Source organism: Lytechinus variegatus, chromosome 11 (assembly GCF_018143015.1).
Source record: "Lytechinus variegatus isolate NC3 chromosome 11, Lvar_3.0, whole genome shotgun sequence".
NCBI lineage: Eukaryota > Metazoa > Echinodermata > Echinoidea > Temnopleuroida > Toxopneustidae > Lytechinus > Lytechinus variegatus.
The window spans coordinates 1,704,864-1,722,409 of NC_054750.1; the positions used below are offsets into that span (position 1 = coordinate 1,704,864).

Here is a 17,546-nt window from a genome sequence, read left to right on the forward strand (position 1 = left end):
AGATAGACATGATAGATTTGAAGAAAATTAAAATGTCCTTTTAACTCCCCAACTGTAAGGCTGGGATTACAATGGCTTTTCAATGTTGACTCAGGTATTGGAGTGACAGAATGTATACATGTATTTTATCGCACCATTCCTTTCACTACACACACACACGGATCATGGCGTCACTAAAATGAAACACACAGCGTGATAAAGCAACTTAAATAATATAAAGTCTTTTTGCCAACCGGGAAGATATGCAATATGTTAAGGTTACTCTATGTGGAAGATGTAACTAACAGTGAAATGGTACAGCATGAAAGAGAGATAAATGCATTTGAATTGCCATTATATTTACTATTAACCTATAATTTCCGTAAAATGAATTTCAATCTAGATGGAACAAATCCATTTTTTCCAATTTCTAATTTATTAGCGAACGCATTGAAATTGTACACTACTCTGAACTTTTGCCAGCCTTATGATCATTAAACTATACTCATTATTAGTTGCTATGTTCTTCACCATTTTGTTGAACGCGGCAATGCAGAAACCACTCTTTATATAGAGACGGTTTTTCATTATAATGCCGTAAAACTATGCCAGCAGCCCAGATGAAAGACATAACTCTAAAATAAACAGAAATGTTTAGTAATTACTAATTATATATACCTCCGTTTGGCATTATAAACAAACTGACGATTTCATACGTATAAAAAATAGGAAAAACGACAACTACCATCATGTTTCTATTAGAAATTTAAGAGACTAAATGAATTAAAATTTGTGCTTAATTTAGCAGAAAGGGTAAACTCTAACAATCGCGAATTTTCCAGCGGAGCCCTATTCAATCAATATAGCTCCATCAATATAAAAATGATAAACGAGATTACCAAAATCCTTTCAGAACTATGGAAATGAAATTTTGAACTCTTAATGCGATTATTAGAAGACACTGAAACTTAGGTACAATAGCTCTTATCAAGTAATCGAGATGCCGTATTGATAATGGGAATGTATAGACCCATAGAAACTGAATTCCGGTTCCCACAGCTACCCTCAAAGGGAAACCAAAACCTGTCAAAGGCTTGTCAAAATTCAGTTTCAAGAGACCATTTTAGACACAGGAAAAGAAAATAAAGTAAAATGAACTATTTACAACCGTTATTTGAGAAGATCACTGTACATTAGTTTAAAACAAATTATTTGACATTTTAAGGTCATGTTTCAATAACAAAAACGACTGAAGGATTGCGCAGGCCTTCTGTCATCCTTTATACGAGGTCCGGCTTTAGGTCATTCAATACAGCAGTTTTGCCATTTTCTCTACATGAATAGTACTATAATTACAATGGCTGTTACTTACGTCTTGTTCATGATTATCTCATGTATATTCGAGGCAGTTGCGTCAGTAATAACTGGTAAGTAGATTGTTACTGTACAGGATTGGCCAAGAAAATGTAGAATATGGCAGAATGTTGTTTTACTAGCTGCCCACCAGTTTTCTCGGAATCATCACTAAACATTTTAGAGGGTCATGCAGTCCAATGGTTAGATCATTTGACTCATAATAGCAAGGTTGTGAGTTCGATTCCCCACTCTGCCATTGTCTCCACTTTGATAAAAATGCCCGAGAGTAATACATGTCGTTTATAAGGTCAGCCATTATGACTGATTAACCTAGACGTAAAATGTTTCCTGGGTAATTGATTATATACCAGCTTGGCGTTTACCAGCAAAACGCTGTTCTGCCGAGTTCCTACGGGGGTAACCATAGCCAAAAGTTAATATTATATAAAATGACAATTGTTTTCTGAGCGGAGAATATTATCAGAGTGAAGAACAAAACGTAATGGAGTCATCCACTGGGAAAAATCAGGCCATATCTAATATACTTCACTGTACGACACTATACATCCGAAGAATATAGAGAAAATGATCACCCACCGATCAAGCTGTCACCGTACTTCTATCAAGATTTGCATCTGATCGGGGAATCTAATAAAGCAGAAGGAAGAGTTGAAATCTTCTATGATGGATCCTGGGAAACTCTCTGTGAAAACTGGTGGGACGAGAACGATGCAAAGGTCGTCTGTGCCATGATGGGATTTCATGTGGTCGTAGACGTGACACGATCAACCAGATTTAGTCGAGGATCTGGTGATATTTTCCGTGTGGATTGCTGGGGTACAGTGGAAAACCTGGACGAATGTCCGTTCGTAGGGATTACCACTTCCTGCGAACATCACATGGACGCAGGTGCCATATGCTACTTGAGAGGTAGGAATACTATGAATAAGAATATCATGGCCATTGTAGAATTAGTCACACCAGTTTTTCTCTAAAAGAGAGGTCAAGGTGGACATCAAACAATATATGTTCTATTTATGTCCATGAAAATCATGTCTAAAGCAGCTGAAAATAATGTTTCAATTAAATCCATTTTCAAAAAAATGTAGTCCTTCCGAATCGACTCGAAGTTCGACTTGTCAAAGGGTTTGATGTTTCTGAAGGAAGAGTGGAGATCTTGTATAATGGATCTTGGGGAACTATATGTGATACATGGTGGGATCTGAGAGAAGCAAGTGTCGTTTGCAAGATGCTAGACTTCGACGGAGCCTTGGACGCACCTGGATCTGCTAGGTTTGGTCAGGGATCTGGAATGGTTATTCTCGATAGGGTCGATTGTGATGGAACAGAAGAAAATCTTGCAGACTGCGGTTATTCGGACGATGCCCGTTACACGTGCAGTCATACAAGCGATGCAGGAGCTGTTTGCTACTCGGGAAGTAAGTTTTCCTCGTCTAGTTATAGACCTATAACTACGTAAATGATGTTTCCAAATGAATATAAAATAACAGAAGAGAGGAAATTAAAGAAAAAGAAAGATTGGCGCAAAGAAAATTAAGGCTACAATGTCAATATTCACCATGTGCACATGATGATACAATGGAGGCATTTCCATCTTCATGACTGGAAAGATCTTTATTCGTTGTCGGTAAAGTATACGTATACGCCAATGTTTTAACAATTTGTTGGCGTAATACATAAAAAGAATATTGACTGAACGTTTGCTGGAGCATGGTGACGTGTCGTCTAATGAAGCTTCTTAAATTTCTTGCAGATCATCCGAAACCGTTACAGGTTCGTCTAATCAGTGGATCTAACGACGCTGAAGGGAGTGTACAGGTCCTGAATGGCGACTCATGGGGTACTGTCTGTGATGACAGCTGGGATCTACGAGATGCCAGAGTGGTTTGTAAGATGCTTGGGTTTGATGGAGCTTTGGAGGCACCGAGATCCGCTAGGTTTGGTCAAGGATCAGGTCCTATTAGCCTTGATGCTGTCGGATGTGACGGTACAGAAGAAAACATTGCAGAATGCATTCACCGAGGGCTTGGAGTACATTACTGTGGACATGATGAAGATGCGGGGGCCATTTGCTACAAAGGAGGTATGGTGTACTGGAACATGCACGTGTTACAATGTATGCTTAAATATTCGTGTTAGTATCTATCAATGATTACACTAGTGAAGTTTACTTGGCTTGAATCAAGAAATCGATTTGCAAATCATCCATATATGCGTTAAATGTGTATTGATTTATACCATGTGTCACGGCCCTATATTTGGGTCCGAAAAGAAAACAGAGAGGTAGACCTATGAACGAATACTCAGTACAACAAAACCCTGACACTTTGAGTAAATTTTATAGTATCATTTAATAAGTTCTCGTTCCAATATCAGTTTACAACAGACTGGGTTATTAATTCCCATCTTCCCTAGAACATTGAGATTTGAGAAAATCAATAGTTATTATACGAAGGTTTGGAAAACATAACCGAACACTCGAGTGCTCAAAACACATTAGAGTTTGAATAATATTTGAATAGAAAGAAAAAACGAATGTAATTTACAGAAATCACAACGTAGCAGCTAGATAATCTTTTTTAAGTGTGGAACCGACTTTGTTTAAACGTACAATGTATATCGTGTTTAATTCGAAATGTATGTATATTGACAACGGATTGCCTTTCCATGTACTGTAAACCTCGATTGCTGACTTCTTTCCGCCTTAGATCATCCCAAACCTTTCGATGTCAGACTTTCTGGTGGATCTAGCAGTGCTGAAGGCAGAGTGGAAGTCTTGTACAATGGATCATGGGGAACTGTATGTGATAATGGATGGGATCTCAGAGATGCAAGGGTCGTCTGTAGAATGCGAGGGTTTGATGGGGCTTTGGACGCACCTACTTCTGCAAGATTTGGTCAGGGTTCTGGGGTCATACTTCTAGATCTCGTTGGTTGTGAAGGAACAGAGGCCAATCTTGCGGACTGTGCACATCTAGGGATAGGTGTTAATTACTGTGGACATGACGAAGATGCTGGTGCCATCTGTTATTCAGGAAGTACGAATTCAGACTTTTTCTATTACATGTATATCCACATTATTATCAGTTTGTCAGAGTGAATTGTTGGCAACCATCCTAGAAATGAAGATGTTTTGACAGTTTGCAGCCATAACGAATCGTTCATTTGTAATACATGTTTAATAGTTCCGTCTCTGGAAACCGTTTTTTTTTTTAAAACCGTATCGTTCATTGCATTGAATAGGTCAGTAAAACTCGTTACGGAACTAACGTCTATGATAGAAGTTTCGTTATACACGGCATCCTTCCCGATATCTTTATGTCTTTAAATATAATTGAAATATTATTCTTGACGAGGAAAAATGAAATTTGTTATATATGTAGTGCCTTATTTTCCAAGAGATACAAAGCGCTTTGAGATGCCATCCGTGGTAAGCATTGGAGATAAAAATATACATACACATTAATAAAGTCCTTCTTTCATACATGATCAGGATATAACAAGATAAAGTAGATCTGCAAGTTTTACTGTGACTATATGAAATAATTTCTATCTTTAATTCTCTTCTAGATCATCCAGACTCTTTAAGAGTACGCCTTATTAACGGATCCAGTAGCTCTGAAGGAAGGGTGGAAGTCAGCTACAACGGTACCTGGGGTACAATCTGTGATGATGGGTGGGACTTGCAGGATGCCAAAGTCGTGTGCCGGATGCTGGACCTTGGCGAGGCTTCGGCTGCACCGGGTTCAGCCCGGTATGGTGAAGGGTCTGATGAAACATTTCTTTCTCTCGTCGGGTGCGAGGGCACGGAGAAGAATCTTGCAGACTGCGGACACCTCGGGTTTGGAGTGCACAGCTGCAAACACAACGAAGACGCTAGTGTTGTGTGTCTCGTAGGAGGTACTATTTTCTCACGTAGTCTTTTGTATCGCAATTATTTAAGTGAACCTCTAATTATTGCAAGAATAGCTTACAATGGCACAATATATGATTATACAATAAGGGTATTCATATAACAACGCATGAAATAGTTTGGGTCACATACAAGAGTCAAAGCTCAGTTCATGGAAGAGGGAAATATAATACACAATTCATCGATTTATCATGGTATTGACAACTATGACTAGTGATACCATTCTTTGGGCGTTTTAGTAGGGTCGCCTTTAAAGCATGACATTATCTAATTTCGTTTTAAAGAGCCCTGTAGATTGACGGTAAAGCAAATTGAGAATGCATGTGAGGATATAAAGAACGACTGTATTTTGTATTGAAAAAAAAGCATATGGGAACTACCAACCTTCATGCACTCTGTGTCGAGCAGGTATTCAGTGAACAAGTTTTTGTCAGTATACAAAACTTAAGAGCAAAAAAAAAATTAAAAAAATGAACTTCCATCACAACAGCCGCACAAACAAAACCGATTCTAAAACGACCTATATATCGTTAATGAAAATAACATCATTAATCTTGATTAGTGGTGATTAGTCTTGATTAATGACAATTACTTTTTGCTACCTCTGGTCGGATAATATGAGCAGACACATTGCTCACTTTTACAGGGGACAGCAAAATTAAATGTTGCAATATTTCTTGAATGATTTGAAATTACTCGACTCGCCGCATGTGGCCGCAACTGTGACACATTATAAACAATTTCTTACAAACTCATCTTTTACAAATTTTTGTAATGAGATATTCTGAGGATTCCACATTTTATTTGTTTTTTTGCAAAATTTCAGGAAAAAATAAAGCTTTGATATACATTTCGTCATATGTGTCATACCTCTGTTTTGTGAAGGAATTCGCAGAGTCTAAAAGAATAAGTTCCTGTTCAGTATAACATCTAAATCTTTTCATACTAAATAAGGATTCAGTGCAAAGGCTAGTTATTGTGGAACAGTGAATTGCGTATTTAGCAATAAATCTATCATATGTTTATACTATTGTAGTGTTATTCCCAAAGAGTGCTTTTGCCGAACATATTTACGTTATCAAAAAACACACCCCGTAAGTAATTTCGTGATTGAAAAATGAAGCGTCAATCTCTCTTTTACATTTGCAATCCGATCCAGTTCGACTTGTCGGTGGAGCTAATGAATATGAGGGAAGAGTTGAGATTTTTCACGAAGGGTCTTGGGGGACTGTATGCGATGATTTATGGGACCTTGACGATGCTACCGTTGTGTGCAAACAATTAGGATTTGGCGGAGCTTCGGCTGCTTTACCCGGTGCAAGATTTGGTCAAGGTTCTGGAAACATATTTCTGGATGGAGTTCGATGCAACGGGACAGAACCCACCCTCAAGGATTGCAAACATAAGGGACTAGGTGTTCACGACTGCGGGCACAAAGAGGATGCCAGTGCGAGATGCATCGTTGACACTAATATAGGTGAAGTAATAAACACACAGAGCTAATAAAACTTCCAACAATGCCTGCGGATCTAGCACGTATAAAAAGTCTCGAATCTAATTACTTTACAGGAAGATTATGCAAAGCACGAAGAAGACCACCACACTTGAGAATGAATACTTCATGATCATGATGATAATAACGAATATTGAAATGAATTATTATGCCTTTTGATCTACTGATATGTCATTATAAGAAGTAATCCTACGTTCACCAGCACCTTCCTATCAGTTAAAGATGAGACAATGAGCCCACATTCAAATCGGAATCAAGGTTTTAATGTCAGAAAATGTACCTTAACAATATGACCATACACCCTCACGTACCCACCAACATATATGAATGTTTTGTTTGAATTTTTACTCTTTTGAATTTTTACTCTTTCGAATTTTCACATGTCAACCGAACAAATCTGATAGATTCACACGCCTGCTAGTTCCCTGGAACTTTTTACTTCAGAATGTTCGTTCCTAAATCATCTATTTTGTCTTGTTTACCTACTAGGTTCAGGCACATATCCCCATTCTGAGGTGTCAGATGTAACGATGTTTAACACGCCTTCCATCTACCATGAGAAGCTATCTGTTTCCGATACTTCAGCTGTAACGGTTGTGCCAGTCACCGAGACCATTTCAAATAACCTGACAATTCCTACTACAACAGATCTACCTAACACGCGAAGTCTAATGGCAGAACTTCCAAAGATATTTCTGCTTGGACTTTGTGCCTTGTTTTTCAGCATCATTCTGGTATTATTCTTCTGGTTCTGTCATCGTAGAATCAGCCGGAGAAGGGAAGAGAGTGATTTAAACGCCGATATTTATACCGATGTCCCTTATACCGGCGCACTCCAGGCCAATTCGCTCAGTTCTGCTTACCAAGACTTGAATGCTCCACCTCGGTTACCACATAGACGGAAAGGTGATATGATTCCTTACAATTTCGATTCAAATAAAGAATATGATGGCTATGATAAAGCAGATCGGAATAGCTCACAATATACCACCGGCAAAGAACTCCATGATTACATGGATATGAATCCTGTTTATGACACACCTCACGATGAAAAAGACTCCGATCCCGATGGATACATCCTTCCGACGGAGAATGCATCGGATGAGAAAGCGGGATCAAAGGGGGATGAAGCAATACCTGGCAGTAGATCAAGTAGATCTGACTACTTTCACATGAACGCTGTTTATGAAACGACATCAGTGGGGAAAGATGAATATGTTGACGGATATACGCTACCGTGTGTGGAGAATTACAAAAATGACTCCAGAGAGAATGACAGGGGACAAGATAATGGGAGTGCTCATTAGCAAACATGGAAATGAGAGAGAGGGAGAGATGGGGGGGGGGTATTTTTATACAGAACTATTAAACACGCAATGAATGAAATACCTAGAAGCAGACGAAGGGATTATTCACTATTAGACTTTTACTTGATTCCAGTTCACTACTTCAATACTCCTCGTATTTGGTAGATACAAATAACATTAAAAAAATGTTATTCCCGTGACATTAATGGTAATGGTCTTCAGTGTGAAACAGAGTGGAAATTACAACATGTATATCAGGATAAGACAAAAATAAAGTTGAAAAATACATTGATATACTTCTAATGATAGATTGATAATGTATCTTTAAGTTTGCTGAAGAAGAAAAAGACACAGGAGCTGTCAAAGCTAAAATGAATGACCCTCGTTAATCAAGACATTATATCCTCATGCCTGCCTAATGTGAGTACATGGAGTATCAGTATCATCTGTTTTAAAGATCTAGACCGTCTGGTGTTCTACTGTTCACTCCTGTTTACTGTAAGAGTTCTCCTAAATCAAACGTTGAATTAAAGGGGAATCCAGCCTTGGCCATAAAATGTTGTGTTGGGAAGGAGAAAAATAAATTAAACAGAATGGTGAAATTTTGAAAGAAATCGGACAAGTAATAAGAAAGTTAGAGCTGCTTTAAAATTGAAATCACTAATACCATGTAGATTTCAAATTGGCAACTGGGTAGGTAAATTATGACAAGGGGCAAGGACAACTTCCCCATAGGCCATGTACTTTATTATCAGGGATTTGTGGTTTTCTCCTAAGTACCACTTCCCCTGGGGCAGTAATCTAAATATAGCCCAGGTAGTATATTGTTTTATGTCCTCATGAAAGAAAAATATAATTTGAAATAAAACTTTAGGGAAAAATTACATTTTAGCCATAATATGTACTAGAGTACATGGAAGAGTGGTCCTTGCCTTACATCACTATGACATCACACATACGGCCAATTTGAAGTCTCCATGGGTATAATGATTACCAATATTTACAACTTTTAAAAATTCATAACTTTTTTTTGCTTGTCCAATATTGTTCAAACTTTCACCTATCAACTTGTCTGATATTTCTTTTCCTGACAAAAATAAGTTTTTATTTGGGTTGGATTCCCCTTTAAACAAAGTTGATTTTCAAGCTCATGAAAGATAATCTATCGGACATGAGTGATTTAACCCTTCCTTAATGCTTTTAGATTATGATCCGTAAAAAAAACACATTGTTGTTCTATGAGATACAAGTCTTGAATTGTGTATTTTCTTTCAATAAAAATGTATTTGTATAAAAGTGTTTTATATTACATGTAAATATTAAAGAAATAAACTACAAAGTTTCTTACATAAATTATGTTCTTCTACAACACTTGTCCATGCAACCTGTAAGACTGCGCGATTATGATCAAGCTTAGAAACGAACATTAGTTCACACTGGAGTGCAATAATGGATAAGAGTAATCGAAATTCTATCATTATTGCAGATTCCCAGAAAAGAATAGAATTGCAAACATGAATAATATGCATTGGAAATACGATTTAAACATAATAAACTATGCAAAGGATTAAACTAAAGATTAAAATTATTTTCACTGATAAAGAAAGACATGATAGTATTGGATCTTAACGCTTGCAAAAGCGATCATGGCACCCAAACATTCAACGACAATGAACCCAATCCAAATGATGTCATGGCCCACACAAACATTTTGTATGAACATTTTGTTAGTAAGTGGGCGAGATCATAGGAAAAATATTACACTTGTATCAGCAAGGCACGTCGTTATTTTAAGGTCTCGATTTTAGGTGCCGAATAACTCATTGATAATAATTATTCAAAATGCTACTTTAAAGAAAATTATGAGCTGTATCAATTTCATCCTAATATTATATTTTTATATCATTATACATAATTTTCATATAGCACTCATATATCGCTAAAAAGTCTACCGTATTTTTTGTCAATTTTGACACATTATTTTGTCAACAGAATTGACAAAAATGTGAAAATACATTAGGCACATCGATGATTCCTAGCACTATAATCAAAGACGTCAGAGGTTTTTGCTACATATTCTTTCCGAAATGGTAATTTCTTGTATTCATTCTTCTTTTGTAAACGGTTTTCCGTCACTCTACGTCAGATTCCCCCGAAATTTCATTATTGATTAAAAATATTGATGACAGCAATGCGAACCTAAAAGATTTTTAAATGATACGTTTTATACGTTTAGTTTAAAATACACAAATTCAATTATGAGACGATTTTTTAGAAATTGATATAATTTATGTCTGATATGAATTACTGCAGGTAGTATTTCCTACGGAAAGATATTATACGTATAGCAACACATAGGAAAAGGAAATGAAATTGTTTACCTGGCCACTTGGCACAGTCGTATTTTTGGCCGAGATATAATAGTATTTCATTACGTTTACCTGTAGGTTACAGATATCAATGATAGCTTCGATGTTATAATTTAAATAAAAAATGATATTTTATTATACCGTCACGCCGAGATTGTTTCTCATTTGAGTACACACGAACTATTACACCCGGAATGGAGTAGATTATAGATATGTTAGATAAGAACTATAAAATTTCAGTAAATGAAGAGAGATGATTTCCTATTAAACAGTTTTTAGAACACAAGTAGACCTACCAGTTGGCAGGCTTATGTTTATGTTGTTTAACGTTTAGAGCGGACCTAGGTTAGAGTACACCAACAGCATGGCAAAATATAATGCACAAAAATTGAAGGGCTATTGTAATATGCTTGTTCATCTCAAATGCTGTTCTTGGGACAATTTTTTTAAATGTATGCCTACTTCGGTCGTTTCTTGATCAATTATACTCAGATAAACGGTGAAAATATTCTAATTGAATAATTCAAGTATGAACTAGCTTTCATTCTAGCTGACAAAATGGTGAAATAATCATAGCAACATCTCTCCAAGAACCAATCTCCCGTTCAATAGCGTTCCAAGTGTGGTATTGGGGTGTGTCTTTCAAAGGTGAAGAAATTATAGTTTTTTTCATTGGGTGTATTGTTATGTTGATGACCCAAACAAATGTTACATTTTGCGTACAACTTTACAATCTAATCTGTATTGAGCTGTCGTTATGTGAGCCGCGGTCAAATGTCATGAATGTATAGTAAAAACATATAACATTTATGACATGAGGCGCTGATTATCTAGTTGCATATTCAATGGCGCATTATTTCCCCAGGTAGCTGCCCCAGCTGCTAAAGGCGCTTAGTGCATTCAAGGATTTCTTACTACCGGGTACCCTTTCACCTCACTTACGTTGAGTGCTGCACGATGTGGGTTAACTCCTTGTTGAAGGGAAACACGCCACGGCTGGGATTCGAACCCACATCCCTCCGATTGAAAAACGAAAGTCGTAACCACTAGACCGCAATACCCCCCAAAATTAAAACATGGTCAATTGAAATTTATACACGATCATTAATATCAACTAAAGGTCTGGGTCCCGTTTCACAAGGACCTGTTATAATGACAATACACCCTTTCTATAAAGAATTCACCATTAGCAGATCACGTTGAATTATTTCAGTAGCTTTTAACAGGCCGCTGGTTGGTTTTATTAACCCCATTATCTAATACCCTCTTGTTTCACTGAAAGTTATGGAAATCGATTTGATCGATGCGCCTCGGAATAGAATATTTCTAGATAGATGGCGCTATATAAATGTCTATTATCATTTTTATTTTTAATGTTGATTTAAGATGAGTCACTCCCCCTTTCGTCCAGCATAAGTCAGAATTGAACTTGTATCAACACTGCCAATATTAATGTCTCGCTTTTTGAAGGAAAGCAATACATCTTTTGATGTAAAAATACGTAAAGAGAAGCGAGTCCCAAACGCTTTTTTGTACTGAAAGAATGCAACAATTTACTGTCTACATCAAGCACAGAGTAACCCATATAAATATCGGAAACAAATCCAATCTGACAGGGTGAGTAGATGACATGGACTAAAATTATCAATATTTTCCAAAATTTCCATTTTGAAGAGGGGTTGATTGACTCTGATAATGCGTGTTTGATCTCGTTTATTTCATTTATCTATAAACTATTTTTACTCTTAATTCATCATCGATCCTCTGTTCCCAAGTACTTTTACGCTTGTAATTTTATACTACTCTGACTAGGCCTTATGTAAAAATTGAATTTTATTATCATTTGATCAATAAACGCTTATCCATCACAAGAAAAATGGAGAACTGGGTTGTTTATAATTCGAATGCTAACCTTTTTGTTACGGAGCCCAGGACATATGCTTTTCAAGCAAGATAAAGTTTCAAATTAGCGTGTATGTGGGTGTATGAGTGTGTGTGTGGGGAGTTGGTAATTATCGAAGCCACTTGGTTGAGATCTTTTGCGCCGAAGTAGTATACAAGGAATTACTCCTTTTAAATAACCGTAAGTTGAAATGTTTAGATGTCTTTAGTTACCATTTTTATATTTTATACTATATCACCAATCAGATATTCTTTTTTTGTTTGAATATTTAACGTAAGACAAGAAATTATGATAATGCCAAGTTCTGCCTCCAAACATCGTTTGGCGCAAATTAATTTGACTGATTCCATTGATTACATAATGAAGAGCGAGTTGTCACTAAAGCACAGTAATTATATTTAATGAGACGTTGCAGTATTATAAAAAAATGAGTTTAAAGGCAAAGTAAAGTTTCTAATTCGGTCATGGAAATATTTCAAACTAATCATGCATGGTTAGTTTAGTATTGTTAAAATGAATTAAATTTCTGCTGTATGGAAATAGGTCACCAATTGTTGAATAAATCATGTATAGAAAGAATCTAAAGATACATAATAATAAAATAAATAGTAATAAATGTAAACAGTTGATCATCAGTGTAATACCACATGGCTCTAAAATAATTACATGTTTTTGTTGTTCAAGAGTGAGTTAGCATTAAAGCGCTGTAATATTTAAAAAAAAAATCGTGAAGATGTTGGGATGAAACGACTGGTGAGTTTAGGTGCAATGCTGCCCAGCAAAAACGATTTATAAAAAAAATCCTTTTCTATCATTTCAATCCACATGAATAATAAAGTCATCCTATATTTATTACTGCGCATAAAGTTTTTTAATGCGTTAAAAAGTGTGATTTCTCTTCAAATACTGAACATGCTGAATTAATTTGTAAATAAAATTGTAATTTGATGTACATTCTTCTCGAAAAGAAAGATGCATGTCGGTACATATCAATTACATAATTACTAATCGACAAGGACATAAATAAAAACTACGTGGACAATAATTTGTAGGTGTTTTCAAGTTCTGACAAATCTATTTGTCTTGAGTCAAAATAATGCTTAAATCAATGCATCGAATAACGCATTTTCAGGCAAGCTAAATTAATTTATACTACAACTTGACAAAGCCCTATGGGTAAAAAAATCCATACAAATGATTGGCTCCGGAGAGTTCATCAGTGGTATAAATTTTACGGTAGATCATGGATGACCGTTTGTGGTGATGACTTGTGGGGTCTCGAAGATGCTAGGATAGTATGCAGAATGCTCGGTTACGACGGGGCCTTGGAGGCTGGAAGATTAACAAGATTTGGTCATGGATCTGGTGGTATTCTTCGTGTCGAGTGTTACGGATCAGAAGAGAGCCTAGCAGACTGTTTCGATAAGTCTGACGCAAAACAAATTATTGCAAACATGAATGGGATGCAGGTGCCATCTGCTACTCAGGAGGTAACACAGTGTGTTAATAAAGCCTGAGCTTTTGTACTCGTATACTTGGTATACATATAGGAATTCGAGAAAGACTCGTACAACACTTCCATATAACACCTCCATGTTCACTATCCCTGAATTCTGGAATTCCTTTTCTTGTAAATATAAGAGAGGGTTTAAGTTTAGGTACATTTGAACTTTTTCTAAAATATCACTTTTTGCTTCTTACTCCCAATTCACCCCTCGATTATTTGACAATTATACTGGTCCCGCTTCCGACTGTAGCCTTTTCCCACTCATTTTCTCCTTTAATATCCTGTTGTAACATATTCTTACTTCGTGGAGCCCCCAACCCATACATCTTTGTTTCGTCATTTTTGGCTGCCGTGACCAAGCATACACTATCATCCCTGAAATTTTCTTTCTGCATACACTTCTTAATCTTCTATATACACTCCTGTAATATTTGCGTTCTGTTTGAGAAATCAGCATTGCACAAGCATCCATTCTTAGCTGGTCTTATTTTTTTTAGTTCTTTATTTCTTTTTAAGCAAATATACAACTATTCAAAATGTTTTATTTATCTTTAATATTTGCTTGTGTTTTTATTACAAATCTTTAAATTTAAGCTAATTTTTGGTTATTTTTATGATTGATTTACATTGATTTATGACATTTATGAATCTCTGATTTGTATATTGAATAATATCCATTCCATATTATACAAATGAAATTAACCAAATAAATCCAAATTCAAGTAGATTCAAGATCTTTTGGGCCAAAGCACTTTGATTGTTTGTATCGTATACCCATTACACTCCACCATAAAAAATAATAGAAACAATAAATACAAAATAAGTTTAAAAAATAAACAAATATTTCTTTTGTTTCTCATTAAATTCACATGAACAAGTAATTAAAGGACTTCGTGTTATGATATTGAAAACAAATGCCCCATTATCGAAAAAGTCAATAATATGATTATCGACCACCTTCCTTGCTCTATTCACAGACCCCTTTGAAATTCGTCTTGTTGATGGATCTACCGATGCTGAAGGGAGAGTAGAGGTTTTGTATGATGGATCGTGGGGAACTATCTGTGATGATTACTGGGATCTGAGAGACGCCAGGGTGGTTTGTACAATGCTGGGGTTTGATGGAGCCTTGGAGGCACCGGGATCTGCGAGGTTTGGTCAGGGATCTGGTCGCATTCTTCTAACCTGGGTCGGATGTGATGGAACAGAAGACAACCTAGCAGACTGTATTCATCGAGGGATTGGAAATTGGAGTTACTGCGGTCATGGCAGGGATGCAGGTGTTGTTTGTTACTCAGGAGGTTGGTTCCCACAAACAACTGAGAACGTAATCTGATATCTCAAAAATAACGTAATAATTTCTATTGCGGCTTTTTATCATAATTATTCAGGTGATTTTATTTTCTCGATGTAAGAATCCTCTGAAATTCTTTTTTTTTCTGTTTTATTGGGTCAACAGACAAAGTATAAACAAACATAACAAATCAAACATCATTAAACTATTTACAGGTTATCAAAATCATTAGAAAAATACACATATATAGATAATAAGAAAAACTAGAAATTTTAACATGTCCAAGGGACACAGATGCCCCCGCTAAACGCGATCAGAAATTCATTCAATATGATTAAATTTAATATCTTGCAGAAAACAATATAATTTAGACCTTTGAATCAACTCGTGTATTTAATGGGCTGCAACCTTTGCCCTTTGACCTGCGGACTACGAATTCGAACTAAATTTTTTTTTAATATATTTTTTAGTTATTGCACGGAAACCAACTCGCATATTCAATGAGCTGTGACCTTTGACCTGCGGACTCCGAATTCGAATTCGAACATAGCCTGTATTTCGGTGTCATCTACCTACACACCAACATTTCTTAAGATCCATTAAATATTTTTTGAGTTATTGCACGGAAACCAACTCGCATATTCAATGAGCTGTGACCTTTGACCTGCGGACTCCGAAGTCGAACATAGCCTGTATTTTGGTGTCATCTACCTACACACCAACATTTCTGAAGATCCATTAAATATTTTTTTGAGTTATTGCACGGAAACCAACTCGCATATTCAATGAGCTGTGACCTTTGACCTGCGGACTCCGAAGTCGAACATAGCCTGTATTTTGGTGCCATCTACCTACACACCAAAATATTATTAAATCGATTGAATATTTTCGAGTTATTGCGCTAAATCCAAATCGTATATTTAATGAGCTGTGACCTTGACCTGCGGACTCCGAATTCGAACATAGCCTGTATTTTGGTGTCATCTACCATCACCCCCCCCCCAAAAAAAATGAAATCCATTACATATTTTTTGAGTTATTAGGCGGATACCAAGTGGGGGAATGGACGGACGGACAGGGGCAACACTTAATGCCCCCTCCGGACTTCGTCTGCGGGGGCATAAGAAGAACAAAAACCGGAAAGTTGTATGCAATGACACATACGTGATATTTTACACAACTTTTATGCCAAGTATTCGTATGCTCATACACAGTAAATAGGATACACACAATGGTACATGTGCAGATGACAAAAAAAAATATAATTCAAACTTCCATTTCTTAAAATGAGCCGCGGGTTTTTGTCTTTTTTGCCACACAATATTCAATATAGTTTTTGCTTAACAAAAGATCTAAATGCTCCCAAGTTGGTATCAACTTTGCTGAATTTACAAATAAAAATGAAGTATTTTAATTAAAAAAAATAGGATATGAACTTATCATCCGGATCACCAAATTAGATTTAGTAAAATTGGAAATAAATTTCTGTATTATAAAATAGTTAACAATTATTGCCACAGGGGTGAAACCTTTCCACAAACACGAAATATATGAACCGAATTTTTCACGGAATTTGTTACAAAAAGGAGAATTTTTCCTTTTAATCTTGAAAAGATAATTATTAATAAGAATGCATTTGTGAAAAACTTTGAAAAAAAAACGAATGATAGTTGAAGTTATTGCAATATATTTTATCACATGAAATATTGTCAGAAATATTCATAACGTGCGTCAAGGCTAGATTTCCCACTCAAGATATTAGAAGCGTGGCTGGGTAATTTGTTAATACCTATCAATTTGAGAATAAACATATGATGACAATCATCACTGTCATGGACATTAGTATTTTGAAGATTAGGAATAAGCCCGTCTTTAGGGATATTCTGGATAAGAAAATTAACATTTTTTTCTGTCAGAACGGGGTATATTAAAATCCAAGATAGTTCTTCAAACAATTTATGGCTTGGGAGGGGAGGATTAAGCAAATCTGATATTGTGTGAACATCTTTATCATACCATGCGCCATAATAAAAGTATTGTTTCCTTTTGGAAAGAATCAATCTGTTAAACCATCACTGACATGCACCTAGCATGCCTAAGTCAGAAAAACTCCAATAACAAATATCAAAAGTGGCTTGTTCTCGATATATACACCCGGGATATATATACCAGGTGCGCAAAGAATCAGCAAGCTGTGTACATGTACATCCCAGATATCTTAACACTCATTCAGGGCATATGCTTTGAATCTCGATGGAAAGAGTGAATAGGAGTGAATTCGGCGATTTTTAAATGCACAAATGTATACACGTACTGTATACCTTGAGAAGGATTTTATTTTGTTTCAACAATGCGAAGTTTCGGGTCGAATGAAAATACAAAAT

General features: G+C 36.1%; 2 protein-coding genes and 1 pseudogene across 2 annotated transcripts in view; all 3 read left to right on the forward strand.

Annotated features, from left to right (window-relative positions):
• Positions 1-2,330, forward strand: part of LOC121424132 (deleted in malignant brain tumors 1 protein-like) — a 28,599-nt gene extending 26,269 nt beyond the window's left edge. Inside the window, exon 8 of the mRNA XM_041619731.1 lies at positions 1,909-2,330. Within this exon, the coding sequence (XP_041475665.1) occupies positions 1,909-2,330 (422 nt within the window). The remainder of the gene's footprint in view (positions 1-1,908) is intronic.
• Positions 804-6,852, forward strand: LOC121424252 (deleted in malignant brain tumors 1 protein-like). Its single transcript, XM_041619868.1, has 5 exons — positions 804-2,774; positions 3,110-3,439; positions 4,065-4,394; positions 4,927-5,256; positions 6,429-6,852. Exons 1-5 carry the CDS (start codon positions 2,585-2,587, stop codon positions 6,770-6,772), a joined length of 1,524 nt encoding a protein of 507 aa, XP_041475802.1. The 5' UTR covers positions 804-2,584; the 3' UTR covers positions 6,773-6,852.
• Positions 6,853-14,907: 8,055 nt separating this feature from the next.
• The window catches only part of LOC121424133, a 45,883-nt pseudogene continuing 43,244 nt past the window's right edge, over positions 14,908-17,546 (forward strand).

Excerpts from the sequence above, each read along its gene's own strand:
- LOC121424252 (XM_041619868.1), top strand. The coding sequence starts at position 2,585 with ATGCTAGACTTCGACGGAGCCTTGGACGCACCTGGATCTGCTAGGTTT. Across the intron at positions 3,440-4,064 it reads GGCCATTTGCTACAAAGGAG|ATCATCCCAAACCTTTCGAT; the intron begins GTATGGTGTACT and ends TTTCCGCCTTAG. Across the intron at positions 4,395-4,926 it reads TGCCATCTGTTATTCAGGAA|ATCATCCAGACTCTTTAAGA; the intron begins GTACGAATTCAG and ends ATTCTCTTCTAG.